The following is a 19,998-nucleotide window of genomic DNA, read 5'->3' as shown; positions in this document are numbered from 1 at the left end:
GGGCCTTAATCACTGCCTCTAACTGGGATGGTGCAATACACCTTTTGTCCCCACAGAGTCTTCTCCCTAAGTACTCTACTGACTGTTGGCAGAACTGTAGTTTAGTTTTACTGACTTTGTGTCCGCCTTTTGCTAATGCCGTGAGCACTGCAATAGAGTCTTTTTCACATTGTTCTTTTGAAGGACTGCAAATGAGCAGATCATCTACATATTGCAATACTGTGCTTTGCACGTTCAAACTGGCGAGGTCTTGTGTCAACACACGATTAAAGATGGATGGGGAATCCAAATACCCTTGAGCCAACCTGGTATAGGTATATTGTTGATTCTCATACGTAAAGGCAGACAAATACTGAGAATCTGGATGTAGTGGTACGCTGAAGAAAGCTGAACACAAATCAATGACTGTGTACCACTGGGTATCTGGTGGGATGTTGGAAAGCAACGTGTGTGGGTCTGGCACAAGTGGTACTTCTCCGTCTACTACCGCGTTAACAGCTCGCAGATCATGGACTAAACGGTAGTCTGGTGAATTTGGTTTCTTGATGGGAAAAATGGGTGTGTTACTGGGGCTTCTAGTTTTTACCAAAACTCCTGCTTCAATCAAGCCTTGGATTGTTGGTCTGATACCGTCAATTGCATGCTGTTTGAGAGGGTACTGTTGCTGATATGGTAAGTTAACGTGTGGTTTTAGCTTAATGTGAACTGGTTGCGCTGATTTTATCAAACCTACATCAGTCTTGTGTGCTGTCCATAACTGAGATGGAACTTTGCTTAGCATCTCCTCATGTTCTGCGGTGACTGCCATTTGTGTGGGTGTGCCTCCATCTACTACCACTTTATCTGCTAAAACCTCATCACCTACTTTGACTGAGATCCTGATGAACTGCTTATCTTTAGAAATGTGAATGTACCTGTTGTTTGTGGGCACCCACTCTTGCACCTGCATGGCACGCCTGACCATAGGACCGAGATGATGAGACTCATAATCTTTGGCCACTAAAAGCGTGACGTGCGGTGTAGACTTTGGTACTTGAAACCATCCAGATAATTCTTCCAGTAGGCGGACAGCCGCTGCCACGCCCTCCGGCCCCAAAAACATGTCTTCACTGGTGATGAGATATGGTTTTTTATTGATCCCTACATCCCAACACTCCTGGTAATCTACATGAGTCTGATCTCTGTCATACATGAGCGTGCAATGCAGCGGCAGAGTGGGGGTATGTGCGGTGTCGTAGTGCATGCGAATCCACCTCTCCCACTCAGTCCATTACTGTTTAAGGTGTGAGTCTTCTGGTGTCAGCTGAAGCCAGTAGGCCAGGGCTTGTTGTTTGTCTGTGGTACCTTGGGGTAGTTGTGACATCATGCTTTGTGGGGGTTCATCTGGGAAGTCCAGGTACAGTCCATCTTGGGTACACATGATTTTTGCTTTTAATGGGCATAGAATGTCTCTTCCTAGCAAGTTTACTGGGGTATGGGCTGAGTATAGCAAAGGTGCACATATGACTTTGCCTGCAATGAGCATTGGAACGGGCTCCGTTAGCGGTTCGATCTGTGATTTCCCAGAGAAACCTATGGTCTTTATGGATGACTTAGAGAGGGGGATCTTCTTTTCCAATGCATGAGTATGTGGCTCCTGTGTCAACCATAAAAGGATATTCACGGTCATGGATGACAACAGGTACGATGGGTTCCTCATGTGACTGTAGCGATATAGCTGGTAACATTAGTTCCCCCTCAGGCTCCTCTGGGCACCCCTAACAGGGTTGTGGCTGTTCCATGCTGGGCCAGTTCTGTGCTGGACCTTCCCATGGGTTGCTAGGACATTGGGCCCATATATGGCCTGGTTGACCACACCCCCAGCATTGATTGTCAGGTGGAGCTGGGTTAGCTCCTGGATAGCCTGCTCCTGCGTGTGGTGGGCCTGGTGGCTGGTTGGGTGCATCCTGGAGGACATGGTGGTTCCCTGGTATGTAGTTTCTGCCTCCTTTCCATCCTCCCCTGAAGTTTGTAGACTGAGCATTTCCTCCAGGTCCCCCACGGCCCCGCCCTCTGGGGGTTCGCTGATTGCCACCACCTCTTGGTATTTGCTGGTAATAATAATGGTGATGTGTGGCGTTGGTAGGGGTGTCTTTCCCTGTTGCGTTGGGGTCAGTGGGGGGTGGCTGCAGAGGTGCTTGGGGCTGGATGGTTGGAGGAGCTGCTTGGGTCGCTGCCACCACGGGAGCTTGGATTTTAGATTTGTCTTTTTCCTTTTTGACCAGCTTGCTCAGTTCTCCCAGCTGCAGCTGGGTCAATTTGTTGACTAGTTGTAGTAGTAGTAGTGTAGTGTAGTCTTCTTCATCCTTTTTCTTTCTGTCTTTTCTGTAGAGCTCAACATGGTGGACGATGTGTTCTGAGAACAGTGGCCAGTCCATTTTCATTAGTCCCACCACATCTTCCAAACGTCGCTGTACACTCTCTGGCATGGCCTTCTTAACCATCATTTTGAATAGGCTTTGAGTGGTTTTATTGGCATTCCATGCTTCTCCTGTTTCTTCTTTCCATTTCTTTTGGAAGGTGTGTAGGAACTTAGAGGGACATTCGTCTTCTCCCAGCGTTTCCCCTTCCAACTTGGATGGGTCTCCGTTTGCCGGGTAGTGTTTTCTCAATTGGCGCCATACCTTGGAGCGGTAATGCCCAAAGTCCACATCGTCGCTGTAATTGTTTCCAATTGCCGCTCCCACATTGGCTTCTGTGAATATTTCCTGGGTGGTTTGCTTCCCAGCCACATAGGTGAGCAAAGCTTTGACATCTCCCAAGGCTAGCTGTATTCCAGCTGTTGTTTCTTCTAGAGCCATTATCCATTTATCTGCGCCATCGGTAAGTGCCGGTAGGCGCTCAGCCAGGCCTATCATGTCCATGAAAGGCCAGGGCTCGTACTGCCTTTGTCCATTAGGTTGTGTTATAAGGGGACACATGGTGGTTCTGTTACCTTCCTCATCATACAGATATATGAGATCCTCAGTCTCTCCGAGGACTTTTCCTCCTCTCAATCTCATGCCTCCTTGACTCTGAGCTCTGTTGTCTGTTGTTGGTCATCTGTTGGTGTCCCGTACCTCTTTGGGCTGTGTTTTGTTCGATTTCATTGTACCTTGGAGAGTCAAGGTGATGTGTGTGTGTGTGTCTGTGGTGGGGCTGGCTTGAGGCTCCTCTGGCTCCTGCTGGAGACCCTCTTCTTTTAACTGCTGTTCTTGTATTGTCTCCAATAGTTGACTCATTTGCTGCAATCTGCCTTCTGTTCTCCGGCTGATCCCTTCCAGGTCTTTGAGCAGCTCCTGTCCTCGGGTGTCGATCAGTGACGCACCTCTGGGAGTGTGTTCTTGGAGACTGTGATCACTTTCATTGTGTGGCTCTCTCTCCGTCGGTGGGTCTGGGTATGGTGGCGGGCTAATGGTAGCTGGCCTCTGGCAATCTTCTTCCTCGCGCATCTGGCGGTTCTTTACCTCCCACTCCAACATCTGTTGCCAGTGCTCGTACCCAAAGGTACTCATGGGCCTGGGTTTCAATTCCTCAATCTTTCCTTTTTTCTTACGCAATTCTATTGTAGGGGAGCCAGATCTCTCTGTGGGGAGGCTCGAACAACTTTTATGGTGAGCTTTGCTTCCGTTTTTCACCTGCTTCTGTCTCCCTCTGTCTTTGCGCCCCACAGTTGGTGCTTGCCCTTCAGTGAAGCGAGAGCCTTCAACACTGGCGCTGTCTGTCGTATCTCTAGCAGTAGTTCCGGTGCAGTCACTGCTCCTTCTACTACGATGTTTGTATATCATTGGAGGCTGTCCAGTTTCACTCTCAGTGAACTCTCCATCCTCCTCGTCACTTGTTGACCCATCAGTGCTCTCCGTTTCTGAGGACAGTTCTGTTTCCAGTTTTAACTTCTTCCTTGGCCCCTGTAGTCCCCTCCTATTGGGTTTCTTGTCATTATTTTTTGTCAGGGTCACTGTGAATCTCCCTTCTAATTGGCCCTCCATTTCCGTAACTTTTGAGCCTCTTAGTGCGTACTGTCCCATTGCTGGCTGAGTTGGCTCCTGTGGGTATGGGGGTGGTGGCGGTATGGGTGGGGGTGGTGCTGTGGGCGTTACTTCTTCCTATATCTGGTGTTCTTTGTCTCTTTCCTCCAGCTGCACCATTATTCTTGTTCCAGTTTGTCTAAACCATCCTAGCACTTCTCTTTCTTTGGCTCTCTTGTTTTTTAGTTTGTAGCTTGCTTTGGTGTCTCAAGCTTCAGTGTGTCTTAATTCTGACTCTACTTCATCACAGCATGCCAAATTGAAGGTACCATCCATAGGCCAGCGATTCTTCCCGGAGGTTCTTTTGTGCCATTTGGCCACACAGCGCTGAATGCGCTTGGCTCGACTGAGGTGTTGTTTTATTACCATTTCTATCGGGGTCAGAACCCCTTCTTTCATTTTTCCCTGGTTGGCTCCCATGAAGCCTTGTTTTACTGCACTAGCTCTTGGGATTTCTGGCTGTTCGTCTGTTTCTGTTGTGCGTATTAACACCACTATCTTCCCTACTGTTATGGCAGTTTTGTATTTCTTTTCTCTATAGGGGTTGTACTCTAAGTCACAGGACCCGTCCTCTTGGGGTTTCCGTTTACTTAGACACCCAAATTTACCTGTTTCCCACTCAACTTTTCTGGGCACGATGACAATTTGCAGCCGCGGGTTGTATATTTCCCCTCCCACTGGGCTTTGTATGTGTATTTGGTGCAGAGGAAGTGTGGCGACTGGTGCGTTCTGATAATTGTCTCACAGACTCTGTAGTAGCGGATTTAGTGAATAAGGAACCCACAGCCTTCGCAAAATTGCTTCCCACGGGGCCCCTGGATACTCTTCCTTTACTCTCTTTAAATTAACAAATTTAGTGATTTGCCAGAGTTTTTGTTGGATCTCTTGTTCGTCTTGCCAATGCTCAGCCCCTTCGCTATCTATGTAGCTCCGTTCTAACCAAAAGTGGGTACGCACTCCGCTATATTCTACAGGGCCCTCTGTTAGACAATGTTCTTCTCCCCAAATTTCGTCCTCAATGATTTCCCCTTCTTCCATCTATTTTTAGGTGCAGCTGTGAATTATGTTTGCCCTCACCTTTTGACTACTAGTAGTAACTCTATGTGTTTGCCCTATTGATTTCCCTTTAACACAATATTGCAACCGTGCAGCCTGTTTAGTTGGTTTATTCGACAACTTAATTAGATCTCTGTTGCCAACACTTTTCTACATCCACAATTTTACAATTTCCTCTATAGCTTACTATATTTACAACACTATGTAGATGACATGCACAACGACGTCAAGGATTATGTTTATACTATTTTACAGATTACTTTTAGATATATTTACAGTTTTTACACTTAGATCGATTAGTTAATTTTTTTTCTTTTTCTTTTTCCTTTTCCTTAGCTACCTGCCCATTCAGACCTGTTTTCTGAGGTAGTTCCCCTGCCCTCTTGGCTAAGAGGTCTCCCCTAAACAGCGGTATCCACAGGAGCTTTTTAACTTCACTTTTTTAGCTTTCTGCCCGTTCAGTCCCGTTTTGTCTACGGTGACCTCCCCTCCTTCTTGGCTGGGAGGTCACTTTCCTCAAAACAGCGGTATCCACAGAAGCTTTTTAGGCCTTTATTCACTTATTCTTTATAGCAAACCGCCCATGCAGTCCTGATGTCTCCCCTAGACACACCCTCCTTTTATAGGCTTAAAGGTGTGCTAGGCAAGCCAACAGCGGTATCCGCGGATTTGCTTAGCATTCCGCCCGCACAAACCTGCCGGCTGGCTTCAACACCCCCGCCCCTACAGGCTAAAGGGAGTGTTGGCAAGTTTCGGCAGTGGTAACCACGTATATGCTTTTGAGTACCTCTGACTCTTTTCTTCTCTTACTGTGCACTTTTGTCTCTTTAAATACTTTAAATACTCTTACTACCTTATTGCCTGTACCTCATTAGTTATTGTTCATCCAACACACACATTCACTCTTTCCGCTCCACGATCACACCTTATTGCAGCAGAGTTACCCATCTCCAGTGATGTTAGTTGCTTTTCCGTGATCTCTCTTTTAATCAGTACATTATATAACTAGGTTCTTTAGGAGAGGAATTTGTCAAATACCTTTGACCTAGGCGGCTCCCAGCACTGCACGCCAGACACACCCGGTTTTAAACAGAAAAAGGCTCTGCTTACCTTATTTGGTGGCGCCACCTGTGTGTCTGACGTACAGCCCAGTGCTCCCGATCTCTGGCTTCGACCTTCCTTGCCTCCTGGCTGGCTGCGCCACTTGAGGTGACTGAAATCGGTGCCTGGAATTGGGCCTGACGGCTCCCGACCCCGTCCTCCTTGTTTCCTCTAAAATGTCTTTTGTTGTCAATTCAGTATCTTAGGTTCGGCTGGCAGGCACTTAGAAAAACACTGGAGATAGGCAGAGTCTGGTGCAATCGAGTTTATTGTGTTCACAGGCAACATCACAGACAAACTCACGAGTCAGCCTCCGGAGGACGACTGAAAAACTGCTCTCAGTGCTCTGGCTTATATGCTGGTGGAGGTCGAGGAGATCTCCACCCATTTCTGTAGTCCTTCCCATTTCGACCCGTTTTTACTGGTAGCAGACTTTTGCCTCTATTCCTGCTCAAGCTGGAATCTGCCACCAGTATTTCCGGGGCCGCTCGCACTCTATTTTTTAAAAACCCATGTGATCTGTGGGGACTCACATGCTACAGTCCCTCGTGCTCTTATTTTTAGAAAAACATGTGATCCCTGGTGACTCACATGCTACAGTTCCTCGTGACACAATCATTTGAATGTATGTGTGACCTTTATATAAACTCCTAAGTGCATTAAGCAGTACAATCAAGTGAGTGTGCTATCTTCTTCACACAGCACATGGTAACTTGTATGAGTGTCACTATAAGTTCACAACATCATGTGAGTGTAGGTTAATGCATTATATCATTACACAGCGCGTGATAGGTTATGTGTGTCAATAAGAGTTCACAGCTGAGATGTCACTAAGAGTTCACACTGTTATATTGCATATTACACATGAATGCAGGATTAGTTTTTGCAAACGTCTACACACTAACATGGTTATATAGCTATTTGTATCTCATCCAACTTATTCAATTCAATTCAATTCAATTTTATTTATAAAGCCCAATATCACAAATCACAATTTGCCTCACAGGGCTTTACAGCATACGACATCCCTCTGTCCTTAAGACCCTCACAGCGGATAAGGAAAAACTCCCCAAAAAAAAACCCCTTTAACGGGGAAAAAAAAAACGGTAGAAACCTCAGGAAGAGCAACTGAGGAGGGATCCCTCTTCCAGGACGGACAGACGTGCAATAGATGTCGTACAGAACAGATCAGCATAATAAATTAACAGTAATCCATATGACACAATGAGACAGAGAGAGAGAGAGAGAGAGAGAGAGAGAGAGAGAGAGATGCAGGTAATGACAGTAGCTTACAACAACATTAATGAAAGTAATAATATTATAGTTATAGTTCTGGCTACTGTGGTACAATATGTTGAAAGTATGTATTAATATCTGACAGTATACTTGTGTGACAATAGTCATATGTGTATAATAACAGTAGAAGTATGACTAATGACTAATGATGGCAGCAGCAGCAGGAGGCATCTGGCAGGACCACGGCAGCAGCACAACCACACACGTCACACTGTCCAGGCACCGCTGCGGTATGAGTTATTCTGAGAGACAGTGGAGCACAAAGGCTCCGGAGAAGAAGCCGAGTTAGTGACATCCAGAATGGCCGAGTTAGCAAGATGCAGTAATAGGATGAGAGTGAGAGAGAGAGAGAGAGAGAGAGAGAGAGAGAGAGAGAGAGAGAGAGGGAGAGAGAGGGAGCCCGGTGTATTATAGGGGGTCCTCCGGCAGACTAGGCCTAAGTCAGCCTAACTAGGGGCTGGTACAGGGCAAGCCTGAGCCAGCCCTAACTATAAGCTTTATCAAAGAGGAAAGTCTTAAGTCTAGTCTTAAATGTGGAGACGGTGTCTGCCTCCCGGACCGTAACAGGAAGATGATTCCACAGGAGAGGAGCCTGATAGCTGAAGGCTCTGGCTCCTGATCTGCTTTTGGAGACTTTAGGGACCACGAGTAACCCTGCGTTCTCAGAGCGCAGTGTTCTGGTGGGATAATATGGCACTATGAGCTCTCTAAGATATGACGGAGCTTGACCATTTAGAGCTTTATAAGTTAACAGTAGGATTTTAAATTCAATTCTGGATTTTACAGGGATGTAAAATATGGTCTAATATCTGATAAGGGTTTTGACTTTTACACTACACTCTCCAACTCCCTCTAGTGGAAAGAGGAAGTGATACAAAATGTGAAATATGTCATTCCAGCACTGTATCAAGGATATGCCAAGTCACCTGGACAGAAATGAACTGACGCGTCAGAAGGCGTCCTGCCAGCCCCCCTCGGCCAGTGTCAGCTGGATAAGGATAAGCAGTACTAGAAAATCAATAAATGAAGAAAAGAACCAACACTGTAGACTCTGTTCCTCACCATACAATGGTAACATGGTTAGTTTGGACAGGAGGAATAATAATACCAATAATTCTTTTACAGGAATACTTCACCCCTAAATGGCCATTTGGATATCAGTTACTCACCCTGTGTCATGTTGAAATCATCTTTGTTTTTCTTGCATGCATCTGGTTAACACATAATCTAAAAATGGTGAAAATTCTTGAATAACTGAAGTCCTAGGTAGCAAAACTATATCCAAACATCTGTTTACAAACTCACACAGGGACCGACTGGGACTAAGAAACAGCCCTGGACTTTGACTCGGCCCGGCCCACAACAATCAGTGCGTGGAAACTCATCAACCCCTGGCACAGGTGTCACAATACTTTAATCATGACTCATGATACTATACCATCCAGTTCGCTTCACAGTATGTAAGCCATTTTCTGTCTGTGCCATCTTTGTGTTTAAACACTCCCTGTACTGTCAGGCATTTTGTCTTCTTCTGAGGGTGATAAGAAAAAAAAACTTCTAGGCTGTGACTGTTTGACTTGGGGTGTTTAAATTAATGTAAGGTTGAGCTGGAGTGGGTGTCATCCTCTGCCCTCGGTCTAAGCTCAACCTGAATAAACAAATGATGGCATGGATTTAAAAAAAAAACATTATGCATTACATTACATACAGTATATCATCTATTCCATGCAAAAATTATTTTATTACTTAATAATTTTAATTAATTTATGCAGTAATTAATCTTACTGCACAAATAATAATACCACATTTTAATGAAAATACACCACTACAAATGTAACTTCAAATGTAACAAATGTAACTTCAAAGCCTTCAAAGTTTCTAAGTATTATCACAAAACTGTACCAAAACGTTATAAAGTAAAAGCACAACAGTCCTTGTCAGTTTTGTACTATTTTTTTTTGTATATATTTCTTAATATTAATGCTGCATGTGGCATTTTACAGCTAAAATGTTTGAAGTGGAGCTGTTTTAACTACTGTAATCCTTATTTAATTTCAGTTTATGTCATTTCATTTTTTGCATTGTATTGAGCAACACAAACTGGGTATAGATAAAAATATAGCAACCTGAATAACATTTGCTAACATCAGCCCTAGCCAGAGGTGGAAAGTAACTAATTACATTTATTCACGTTACTGTAATTGAGTAGTTTTTTTTGTGTAATTTGTAATTTTTTTCAGTAGTTTTTGAAATCTGTGATTTTACTTTTACTTAAGTAAATCTTGACTGAAGTATTGTATTGAATTTAATTGAATTCTATGGTTCATCATAGAAAAATAACCAGTTTTTGGATTGGACCCCTGGACCATTTTTACACTGCATAGGAGTGACCCCCATCAACTTGTTGGAAGTAACTAGATAACTTCTACTTTAAGTACATTTTAAACTAACTACTTTTTACTTTTACTTGAGTAGTTTTTTAGATGTGTAGCTTTACTTGTACTTAAGTAGAATTTCATCAAAGTATAGGAACTTTTACTTGAGTAGAATTTTTCAGTACTTTTTCCACCTCTGGCCCTAGCAAGTATCTCTCTTTCTCTCTCTCTTATGTTCCATACTTACTTGCCCTGTACCTGTCTGTGGAACTTCCACCAGCTCATCTCTCTGTCCCTCATCATCGCAGGTGGCCCTACCATGCTGAAGTTGCACAGCTGTCTGGCTCCTGCGAGTCCCGGCCTCAACACTCACTTCTTCACTCACTTCTTGGATGCTGCTAATATTAACGTGAACTTGTGCTGCAGTGCTGCTGTTGCTTGTTTTTTTCCCTCGTCTTCTCAGCCCCACCCTTTTCAGTCCCACTCTTAACCACATACTGGACTGGAGTGTGAAACAGTAGATTAGCAGGGGAGAAAAAACGGTGATGACTGCTTGGTGGCCACCGGCCGTCCTGGAATACCGGCCGTTCTGTGATTCTCCAGAACACACAGATGGCCAGTCCGCCCCTGAACTGACACAACTTGTGTAGTATAATCCATGTCTCATTTATTCAATCATATGCTCAGTGCTTCCAGAAAGCCCTTTCTCATGGGGAACTGAATGAAAAACAAAACGTATCTATGCTCTCTTCTTTTCTATGTTTGGACAGCTAAAGAATGAGCTGAAACATGGTGTAAAACTCTTTAATGTTGAGGGGAGCTGCAGATGAGAGTGACAGTTCTCTGTTGGCTCATCACTGCCCTTTCCCTGCTTTCACATTTTCTTTTGATATATTGTTACAGGCTGCAGCTCCTACACAGTTCCTCTGATATTGATGTGAACACCTTCAAATTAAAGTTTAGAGACAGCAACCTTAGAATGAATGTTTTGATTTCATATATAATGTGCTTAAGTACAGTTCAAATACAACAGAAAGGTGGCATTGTCCAAATACCTATACTGTGCACTGCACTGTAGCAAATAGTAAATGGACTTGCACAGCATCTTTCCATTCTTCTGACCACTCAAAGTGCTTTAACCCATTCACACTGAGGTCAAGGCATCCAGACAAGATGATACCTGCTGCTCACCGTATACATTCATACACTCACCCACTATGGTACAGTAATTTGGGGTTTGGCGGTTGACCCGCCAATCTTGCAATTAGTGGACAACCCACTCTAACTCCGAAACCCCAGCTGCAGCAGTGCATTTGTTGCAATTTATGTATTGCTGCAGCAAGTTTTTATTACAATAAGTAGAGTTTAAAGACTGTTAAGGCCATAAAAATACAAACAGATGGATTCATATTTAAATACTAAATAATGTTAAACCATGGCTGCAAACAGTTTCTGTGATTGGTATATATATATACATATAAAATATATATATATATATATATATATGCAAACACACTCACGCGCACGCACGTGCACACACACACACACACACACACGCTCACTTTAGAAATAAACAGCACTTATGACATCACAAAAAGGAAGGAGATAATCATGACTATCTTGCTGTGTGGCTCACCATCTCTCTTGGGATTTGTCAGCAGCAGGGGAGTGGGTGGAGTTCAAAGCCGAGTAAAAATAAAGAAACAAAATGTAAACTGCAGAACAGGGCATTCTGGCAGTTTCCTCTCAATCACCGTCTGGCGAACCATTATTAGCTGTCTGTGTGTGGGAAATCATTAATTTTAGAAAAACTAAATATGTCAAGTTTATCCCTGGGGCAGGCAACTCTTTCTGTGTGTTCAAGGAAGGAAGTATTGAATGTGTTGATATCCTGAAGGCAATTCGTTATTTATTAATTTCCTCTCATGCATATTATTTGAGCTGTGGGTTTAAAGGGGGGGGCTCTAATTTGTACACAAGTACATGGTCTATTTACAGTCCCGGCAAGGGAAATACAAACAGAAATGCTTGCAGGAAGGAAAGACATTTAGGCCCAATCCCAATTCCTATCTTAACCCTCAATCTTAACCCTCAGTCTCAAAAATCTGCGCTCCTGCGAAGTGCTAGTGCTGTCCCGATTCTCAGAGTGTTGAGTTGAGAGTCAAGAATAAGGGCTGTATGGCCCTCACTTTTAAGATTTTCCAGGACCACCCTTGGCAGTAAGTGCTATCCCAGAGTCCTTTGTGTATCATCCGCCGAGCTCAGCCGAACATTAGTGATCATATTATCTGGTGACTTTCCGCTGAATAAGTTACGTCGGTTGTTGTGGTACAGGTTATTTGGTTGAATATCAACTTATAACACAAAGAGTGAAACGTTAATGTGGATGAAAGTCACCAGATAAGACGTGTGACTGTGTAAACAGCCTCACCAGTTCTGCTGGATGTTGACTACAGTATTCATTGTGATAATACTTGCAATACTGCATGAAACTAAACTAATAACTTAACGAACATCTGACAAGTAGCCCAAAAAAGTAAAAAATAAAAAAAAGTAATGTTGTTATCTCTGTTCCATTTCAGGGCCACCACACAAAACACAAACCCTGATTCATTTCAGGGCCACCAATGAAGACGAGTTTACAAAAAGCAAGCAGGCTCCAAAAAAACTATGGGAGTGAGTAATTTGTAACTTGTGAACTGTTTATATTCATAACATAATTCTCAGTCACAATGGCAACTGTTCCCCTAATGATCAAGCATTCTGTTTCAATATGAAATCAGCACAGCTGCAGACGGCATTGTCGAAGATTGTTGTTTGGTAACTGTACATTTGTTTTGGAGCTGCCCCTATACTGTCACTTTTTGGGAAGATTTTGTCGAGTATATTCGTTGGAACATGTATGTTCTATTTTCACTACTGTACAAAGATGTGCTGTCTGGATTTTATGATGTCAGCATTTCAAAAACAGAAACAATTCTATATCATTAATCTATCTATTATCTTAGCGAAATTCTATATTCATAAGAGAAAATTTTGTAACAGAAAACCCTTGTTCAAAATTTTTATGAATGAAATGCAGCAATACTTAGAAACCATTCAGCACTCCACAAACTCCAGAGCTATAAAGACTCTGAAAATATGTAAACAATTTAATTGTTTGAGCTGCTGAACTTTTTTATTTATTTATTTGTTTATTTTATTTCTTTTTCTTTTCTCTTAACCCTGGCATATTTGTTCTGTTCATGTCTGTCACTGCTTGTTTTGTACAAGAATTGAAATAAAGTGTTGGAAAAAAAAAACTCATCACGTCTTTTTATCGACGACTACTGATGACATATATTTCTTCTTCTTTGAACTGACAGACTGGATGGAGTTTTGGCATATTGCTGCCCCTGACAGTCTTAAGACGTATTTGCCTTTGAGGGGTGTCCCATTTTAAAGTCACAAGATAGCCCTTAACACTTGGTTATGAGGGCTAGTGAGATTGAGGGTTGAGCTTGAGAATTAAGATTGAAGGTTAAGATAGGAATTGGGATTGGGCCCTAATATCACTGCTTTTTAAGTATATTAATCATCTGTGCTTAGTGTGTCGCCTCACATTCAGGATCACTTCACTAAATTTGATATCTGTAGCTCTATTTGTATGCTTCTCGTGGAGCCATGCATATCTGTTTGCTTCCCTGACATCGGCAGTTGAATGTCAGTCCAGCACCTTAAATTCAGCCTCAACAATATTGATGTTTTACTACAAATACAATATCAGACCTCTCCCCGCCAGAGTATGTGTCCAGCTCTTCATTCAAACTTAGTCATCTACTGTCTGGGCTACTGCAACTCCCTCTGCAGCCCCACTCCTCCCAGTCCCTACAACTCATCCAGAACACCACAACACACCTCGTCTTCTTGTCACCTCCCCGGACCCTCCAATGTTATCCCCCTCATACAGTCCCTCCACTGGCTGCTTGGGTTGAATGCAAAATCCTGCTGCTGGCAAACAAGGCTGCAAAGAGATCCACACATGCACACTACAGGCTGCTGTCCAGGTCCACACACACCAGCATGCTCTGCTTTTCCACCACCGCTGGCCATTCAACCCCCCACTTCGATTCATTCCCAGTCTGGCTGTGGTTCCAGAGGTTCCCAGTGGCTGTCTACCTCCTTCATCCCCCCTCTCCTATTTCTGCAATTTCTCCTCAAGTATCCTGTCTATATTTCATATTTGTTGTAATTCCTCTTGGTAGGAATTTGCAAATTCTACTGTTGCATTCCAATTAAGTTGCTTAGAATGAGGGCGTCAGTCAAAATAATGAAATGAAAATGTCAGTTGTTCTGCCTGCTGCTGTTTTTCATTCTCTCTCCTCTTGTTCATGAACGTATGAGCTTGTTGTGGCAGCACTGAAAGTACATCTGAATATCACTAGTCTGACCTCACTAAGCCTTTATGTTAGTAACTGTAAGCTTCCTACCCAGAATGTGGTGTACATGTGTGTCCATGCATGTACAGTTTTAGGTCACTTGCATTAGCCCTGTTAACTTGAGTCGGGTGGAGCCTACTTTAAGGCTTGTTAGGCATGTGAAATGTGCATGTGCATGAATTGGACACACACATTATGGCATGGAACGAAGCACTACAATGTAACAGTTGGGAAGGCTATAGCTTGATTGCTTACTGCCTGCACAGTAACCTTTAGAGAGAGTTGGCAAGAAATCATTTGCTTTGTAAATCCATCTGTTCCATTTGCTATTACTTCCATGAGACATGACATTATTTGTGTTCACAGATTTTGACTGTAAGCCTATAACTGACCACTTCTAATTGGTGTTATCTTTTTATATCAGTTATGTGATAACCCTTAATAGAGTTTGAAAGTATGGCCTGCAGGCTCCAGTATGTACATTTTTGGCCACTCTCACAGCATAGCTCTATGCTGTGAGAGTGGCCACACAGCATAGCTCTATGGATAATGTGTTAGTCTGTCTGCAGGTTAGTCGGTTGGTCAGTCAGTCAGTCTATGACTTTGGTCCACACTGAAATATCTCAACAACTAGAAGATGAATTGCTGTAAAGTTCTGTACTGATATCCATTGTCCCCAGATAATGTATCTTCCTAGTTGGCACTGGACATCAACATGATATCAGATAGAGATTGGACTCCTACGTCAGACAGACGTTACATTTTGGTTGGAATGAAAATTGGATTGACAATATTTTACATGTCTAACAATGTTAGAATTTCAAGTTGTGTGTATGTTAACATTATGATGTTTTGCAGACATTTGGTTTTATTCTCCACACCATATGACTGTCATTTTTTTTAAGTCAAAATGACATTGAGACCAATGAAAGACATTGGATTTGGGTTGTTTAACAACACAACTTAAAATCAACAAAATGTCAATATCATGAGTCATCAGTATTCTACATTAACACTGACATTAGACATTGTCATGGCCTGACATCGCAACCTAAATTCAACCAAATATCAGAATCTAACAACATTGGTGGACAACTGTGTTAATGAGATTGGTGATCTGCTGAATATGCCTCTATCACCTCTGGCCTTAAGCAACGCCTCACAGCATGACTGTAGACTCTTGTCTTAATTCATTCCATTGGCTCTTTAACCCAGCACTTTGAACTTGTATAAATGAAGCACTGATTTACTGTTGCATTGCTGACTTACAGCTCTAAGAATGTTAGATGTTTATAACAAAATACTAAATATTAAAAAGATAATGGTCACTGCCATCAGCCTCAGCTGTGATTAGAGCTAATTAGCTAATGTTAGCATGCTGGCATGGTGAACATATACACATCATATCTGCTTAGCACTGGCATGTTAGCATTGGCATGCTGATGTTAGCATTTAGCTTAAATGGGTGCTTTGTCCAAACACAGCCTCACACAATGCAAAAAAAGAAAAGTTGGGTGAACTCAAAATTTTAAGGCAACAAACTTCGCTAAAATTTTAAGTTGGGCAGTTAAACTAAATATTTTAAGTTTTGCTTTTGAGTTTGCTCAACTCTGAATTCTGATTTTTGTCAACTCAACTGTTAGTTGTACTAACTTATAATTTTACATTGTAATAACTTTTAATCCTTACTTCTGCTAACTCTCCTGTAAATTGTACTAACTTATAATTTTACATTGTAATAACTCTGAATTCTTACAGAATCAACTTAAAGTTAGTATAACAGAATAATTTAAGAGGAATTTAAAATCGCACACTGCAATAGTTTATAATGTTACTCAACTTTATAATTTACAACCAATAACTTCTAATCAAATGTATAAATAATTACAGATGCAACATATACATTCAAAACATTTGTTTTATTTAAACTGTACCAGCATCAAATCCCTTCCAGCAGGGCCAAGTAAATGCAAACTAGTGAGACCCAATTGTCCCAGTCCTAGCAGTCAACTTGTGCTACATTGTATACTTGTAAACTTCCACTCTTACATTTATTTTGCACTTTATTGGGTTTCCCTAAACATGTTACATGTTAAGATACAGTATTTGTAAATTGTCACATAGTATTGAGCAGAGTTACAAAAAAGAATTTGCTGATTATTTTGAGACCGGGAGTTCGAGGTACATCAGAGTTGAGTGTGAGTAACAGGAAGAGTAAATTAACATGGTGTTGGCTGGACAGAAGGGAACTTTCACAGGTCAACAATTTCAGATCCAACAATATCAGTTAACTGGATTCACTGAAGGAGTTTGTTTTTGAGGGATCTGACCCTTGCAGAGAGGTCTGTACCAAGTTCCATGAAAACCTTCTGAACAGTTTCAAATGTGTACCTGAGATCTTTTGGGTACTTAAGGTTTAAAGCATAGATCAGTCCAAAGAGGTAAGCAAAAGCAGTTGGCAGGTCAGGGAGATCTTGAAGGACAATCTCTTCTTCCACAACAACAGCAACACTCACGACACTTTGAGGAGCTGCGCTGTTATCAACCCCCAACACAGTGAGGATACCCACAGTGAGGCCCTTCGTCTGCTCCTCTTCTGGGTCAGTGTCCTTATGTTGACAGACAGGAAAAGACCAACACATGAGGTGCAAGACATTAGTCATTAGTCATTAGAATCAGAATAAGCTACAGTATTACGCTAAAATAATTCCAAGTTATTGAATAAACATTTTTTTACAAACAGAATTAATTATGAGTTTGACATTAACTATTTCCATCCCATACCGCACAGTTAAAAATTGAACCCCCATACACACATCAACTGACATCAATTAGGCTACATCAAGTCATAGCCAGGACAGTACAACTACTGAAGACACTCTGGACATTGGGAAAGATGAAGGGAACAAGGAGGACAGAGAGGTAATGGTTGAAGTCAACATTAAATACAGCACTATAAATACAGTATGATAACATATTTACAATTTCTATTTATAACCACTCACAAGACAGTTCCTGAAGAGCTTCTCCTGACTGTCACGGAGATACAAGGGAAGGCCCTTCATTGCTGCAGTTTGTCGATGTGCAGTGATGTCAGATGTCTGAAACAAAGAGTTGCATGAAACATTACAAGATGTAACTGACATATATAAAGTAGAGTAAACATGCAAGCAGCTGTCCTTCCATATCCAGAAAATTCCTGATGATTTCACGTCAAAGGTTTACTCCTTTTAAAGGGTAAGTGCTTTTTGTGTCACTGACAGGCTAATATTATCAGTGTCTGACAACATTATGAAAAGGATCCCTACAGAACAAGATCTTTTTTTTATTTAAAGATTAAGATATCCTTTGTTTAACAAGAAAGAACCACTGTATCTCAGTAATTTTATGTCTTTGATCAACCACTCCCTGAATTGGTTCGCTTGTTTGTGCTATTGTGTCAGTCCCTTAGATACCCATGCATTTATTATGAGGGTTTGTCACTACAAGGATCACTTACAATTGCAACAATTGCAACCAAAATGACTACAGCATCATAGTCAAGACAAAATTCATTTTATATCCATAATGTTCAGAGTTATTAAATTACTACATCTAGAATTCACCTCTTGATCCAGGCTGTTAAGGAGCTGATCCATCTCAGATGAAAAAGCTGTCCTCCTTACCCGATAGAGTCTCAGGAGCATCCAAGTGTGCTGATGAAGGGCTGCTCTGAAGTTGTCCATTAGGTTCTTGTTTGTGATGCGATAAAACTCTTCCCTTATCTGTTGAAAAATGTGAACAGGAAATTTAAATCCTCAATACAAAGTCAATACAATTTCAGCACCATCTTCATGTTAAAATATGCATTGTAATCAACACACATAACTCTTCTACTCACTTTTAAAGAAGACTAAACCATAAACACAACATAATATATTCTTGGTTCACCTGCTTACCTCTGCCTCACAAAACAGAGCAGGCCACCGTTCCAGAGCCTCTGACACCATAGGCTGCAGCTCCACGATCTCCTTACGCCTTAAGGAGAAAGTCAGCTCCATCTTCTGTCTGATGAGTGCAACATTCTTATTCCTCTTCTTAAACTCCAGCGGCTAACTGATGCAGCACCACTAGCATCAGTTAGCCGCTAGCTTTCGCTAATGACTGAAAAGCTGTTTGTGTTTGTATGTTGAAAATGTGTAGGTCACCTTCTCCATCAAACAACGTACAATACTGCACAACACAGCTCAGAATAAAATTCCCGTATCATTTTAACTTTATTTAATTAAAGGTTGCTTACCTGTGTGGACTCCAGCTAGAGGCAACACAGCCACAATGAGACTTCAAGTGCCAAGTGCCAGCTCAGGCTTTCCCGCATTTCACAACAAAGAAATAAGAGTTTGCACAAGTGTTGTCCCTTGTATTGAACTCCAACTTAAAGATATAAGTATTATCAACTCACCATTTTTTTTGGAGCAAACAACTGGCTTGCTTTGTTGTGCTTACTAATATTATTGCCTCAAATGTCAATAATTTATATTTTCAAGTTTAACCAACTTAAATGACTGTTTTAGGCTAAATAATACAAGTTGGCTTTTTTGCAGTGCAGAGCTGCTAGCATGGCTGTAGATTCTTACTGTTGTTATAAAAAAGCAAAAAGAGGGAAAGACTGAAAGCTCTTCTTTGTCCTTGAGTTTGAATAAATAATTCCCCCTACGTCTGCCTTACCACATTGCAGAGCAGCAAAACAAGCTCCACATCCCCCCCCCCCCAATATTTTCTTTTTGGGAATGCCATGTTCTCCAAAAGGGAGCGAAAAATATGAAATGGATAAATGAGGAAAGAAAAAAAGATAGAGAGAGGTGTAGACAGGGAGAAGGAGAGATGGATAGAAGATGGGGAGCGAGGTGAAAGGGGAAATGGAAAGATGGACAGAAAGATAGATGCATGATTACTGTAGGTGGGAGGCTGGGGAGTTGGTGGCATCTATAAATAGGTGAATGAATGGATGCATGGCTGGTTGCTGGCTGAATGAGTGGATGGATGGATGAATGGATGGATGGTTAGAGAGATGAAAAGCCTTGAGGTGAGAGGAGATATCGGAAGATGAATGAATACAGAACAGCTACCTCTCTGCACTTCTCCATTTTCTTTCCTTTTCTCCAGCTCTCCCACTTTTCTCTCTCTCATTCTGTCATTCTCTCTCTCTCTCTCATTCTGACCAGATGAGTAATAGCTGTGGTACTGTGGCTTGACTGATTAATGCACTCAGGGAGGTGCAGCCCAGGGAGGTGGAGCACAACAAACAGACGGAGGAGGGAGAAAAAAAGAGTGAGAGGAAAGATTGGAGAGAGAGGAATGAGAGAGTCAGAGATGATGAGTGTGTGTGTGTGTGTGTGTGTGTGTGTGTGTGTGTGTGTGTGTGTGCGTGTGTGTGTGTGTGTGTGCGTGTGTGAATGTGAATGTTCATGTGGGAGAAACCCCAGTGCTGCCATCCGGATGCTGCCGCACCAAGTGGTTTGATTCTCAGAGGGAGGTACCCTTCCCCTCATCAGTGGAAGTGGTCTCTCTTTTCCAGTTTAGAACAATCATGTTCACTCATACTGTATGACCAATCAGCCAGCAGTGGGATCCCGATAAGGTGACAAAGGAGAAAAAAGACAGGAAGGAGGACAAAGTGAGAGGGAAGTTACTGTAGTTTTTCACTCAGGTTGATGAGGTCTAAAC

The 19,998-nt window shown here is 42.2% G+C and overlaps 2 protein-coding genes across 4 annotated transcripts in view; both read right to left on the bottom strand.

Annotated features, from left to right (window-relative positions):
- LOC144459417 (uncharacterized) overlaps window positions 1-19,998 on the bottom strand; it is a 121,559-nt gene that overhangs the window by 17,042 nt on the left and 84,519 nt on the right. The window lies entirely within an intron of this gene.
- LOC117247925 (uncharacterized) lies at window positions 16,256-19,984 on the bottom strand. 3 transcript variants are annotated; one of them, XM_078166730.1, is made up of 5 exons: window positions 18,572-19,984; window positions 18,231-18,339; window positions 17,898-18,056; window positions 17,298-17,393; window positions 16,256-16,901 (listed from the first exon to the last, which is right to left on the bottom strand). In XM_078166730.1, the coding sequence occupies exons 2-5, from the start codon at window positions 18,330-18,332 to the stop codon at window positions 16,590-16,592; spliced, it is 669 nt and encodes a 222-aa protein (XP_078022856.1). In that variant the 5' UTR covers window positions 18,333-18,339; window positions 18,572-19,984; the 3' UTR covers window positions 16,256-16,589. The 3 variants fall into 3 exon arrangements, with proteins under 3 accessions (XP_078022856.1, XP_033468481.1, XP_078022857.1); XM_033612590.2 differs by having other exon boundaries at window positions 17,958-18,056; XM_078166731.1 differs by having other exon boundaries at window positions 18,231-19,984.

Source organism: Epinephelus lanceolatus, chromosome 3 (assembly GCF_041903045.1).
Source record: "Epinephelus lanceolatus isolate andai-2023 chromosome 3, ASM4190304v1, whole genome shotgun sequence".
NCBI lineage: Eukaryota > Metazoa > Chordata > Actinopteri > Perciformes > Serranidae > Epinephelus > Epinephelus lanceolatus.
Note: the sequence above shows the minus strand (reverse complement) of the source record. Positions and strands in the feature narration are given on the sequence as shown.

Coding starts and splice junctions, on each gene's coding strand:
- LOC117247925 (XM_078166731.1), bottom strand. CDS start 18,332: ATGGAGCTGACTTTCTCCTTAAGGCGTAAGGAGATCGTGGAGCTGCAG. Junction 18,057..18,230: donor CTCTGTTTTGTGAGGCAGAG/GTAAGCAGGTGA, acceptor ATTTTTCAACAG/ATAAGGGAAGAGTTTTATCG. Junction 16,902..17,297: donor AGCTCTTCAGGAACTGTCTT/GTGAGTGGTTAT, acceptor TGTCAACATAAG/GACACTGACCCAGAAGAGGA.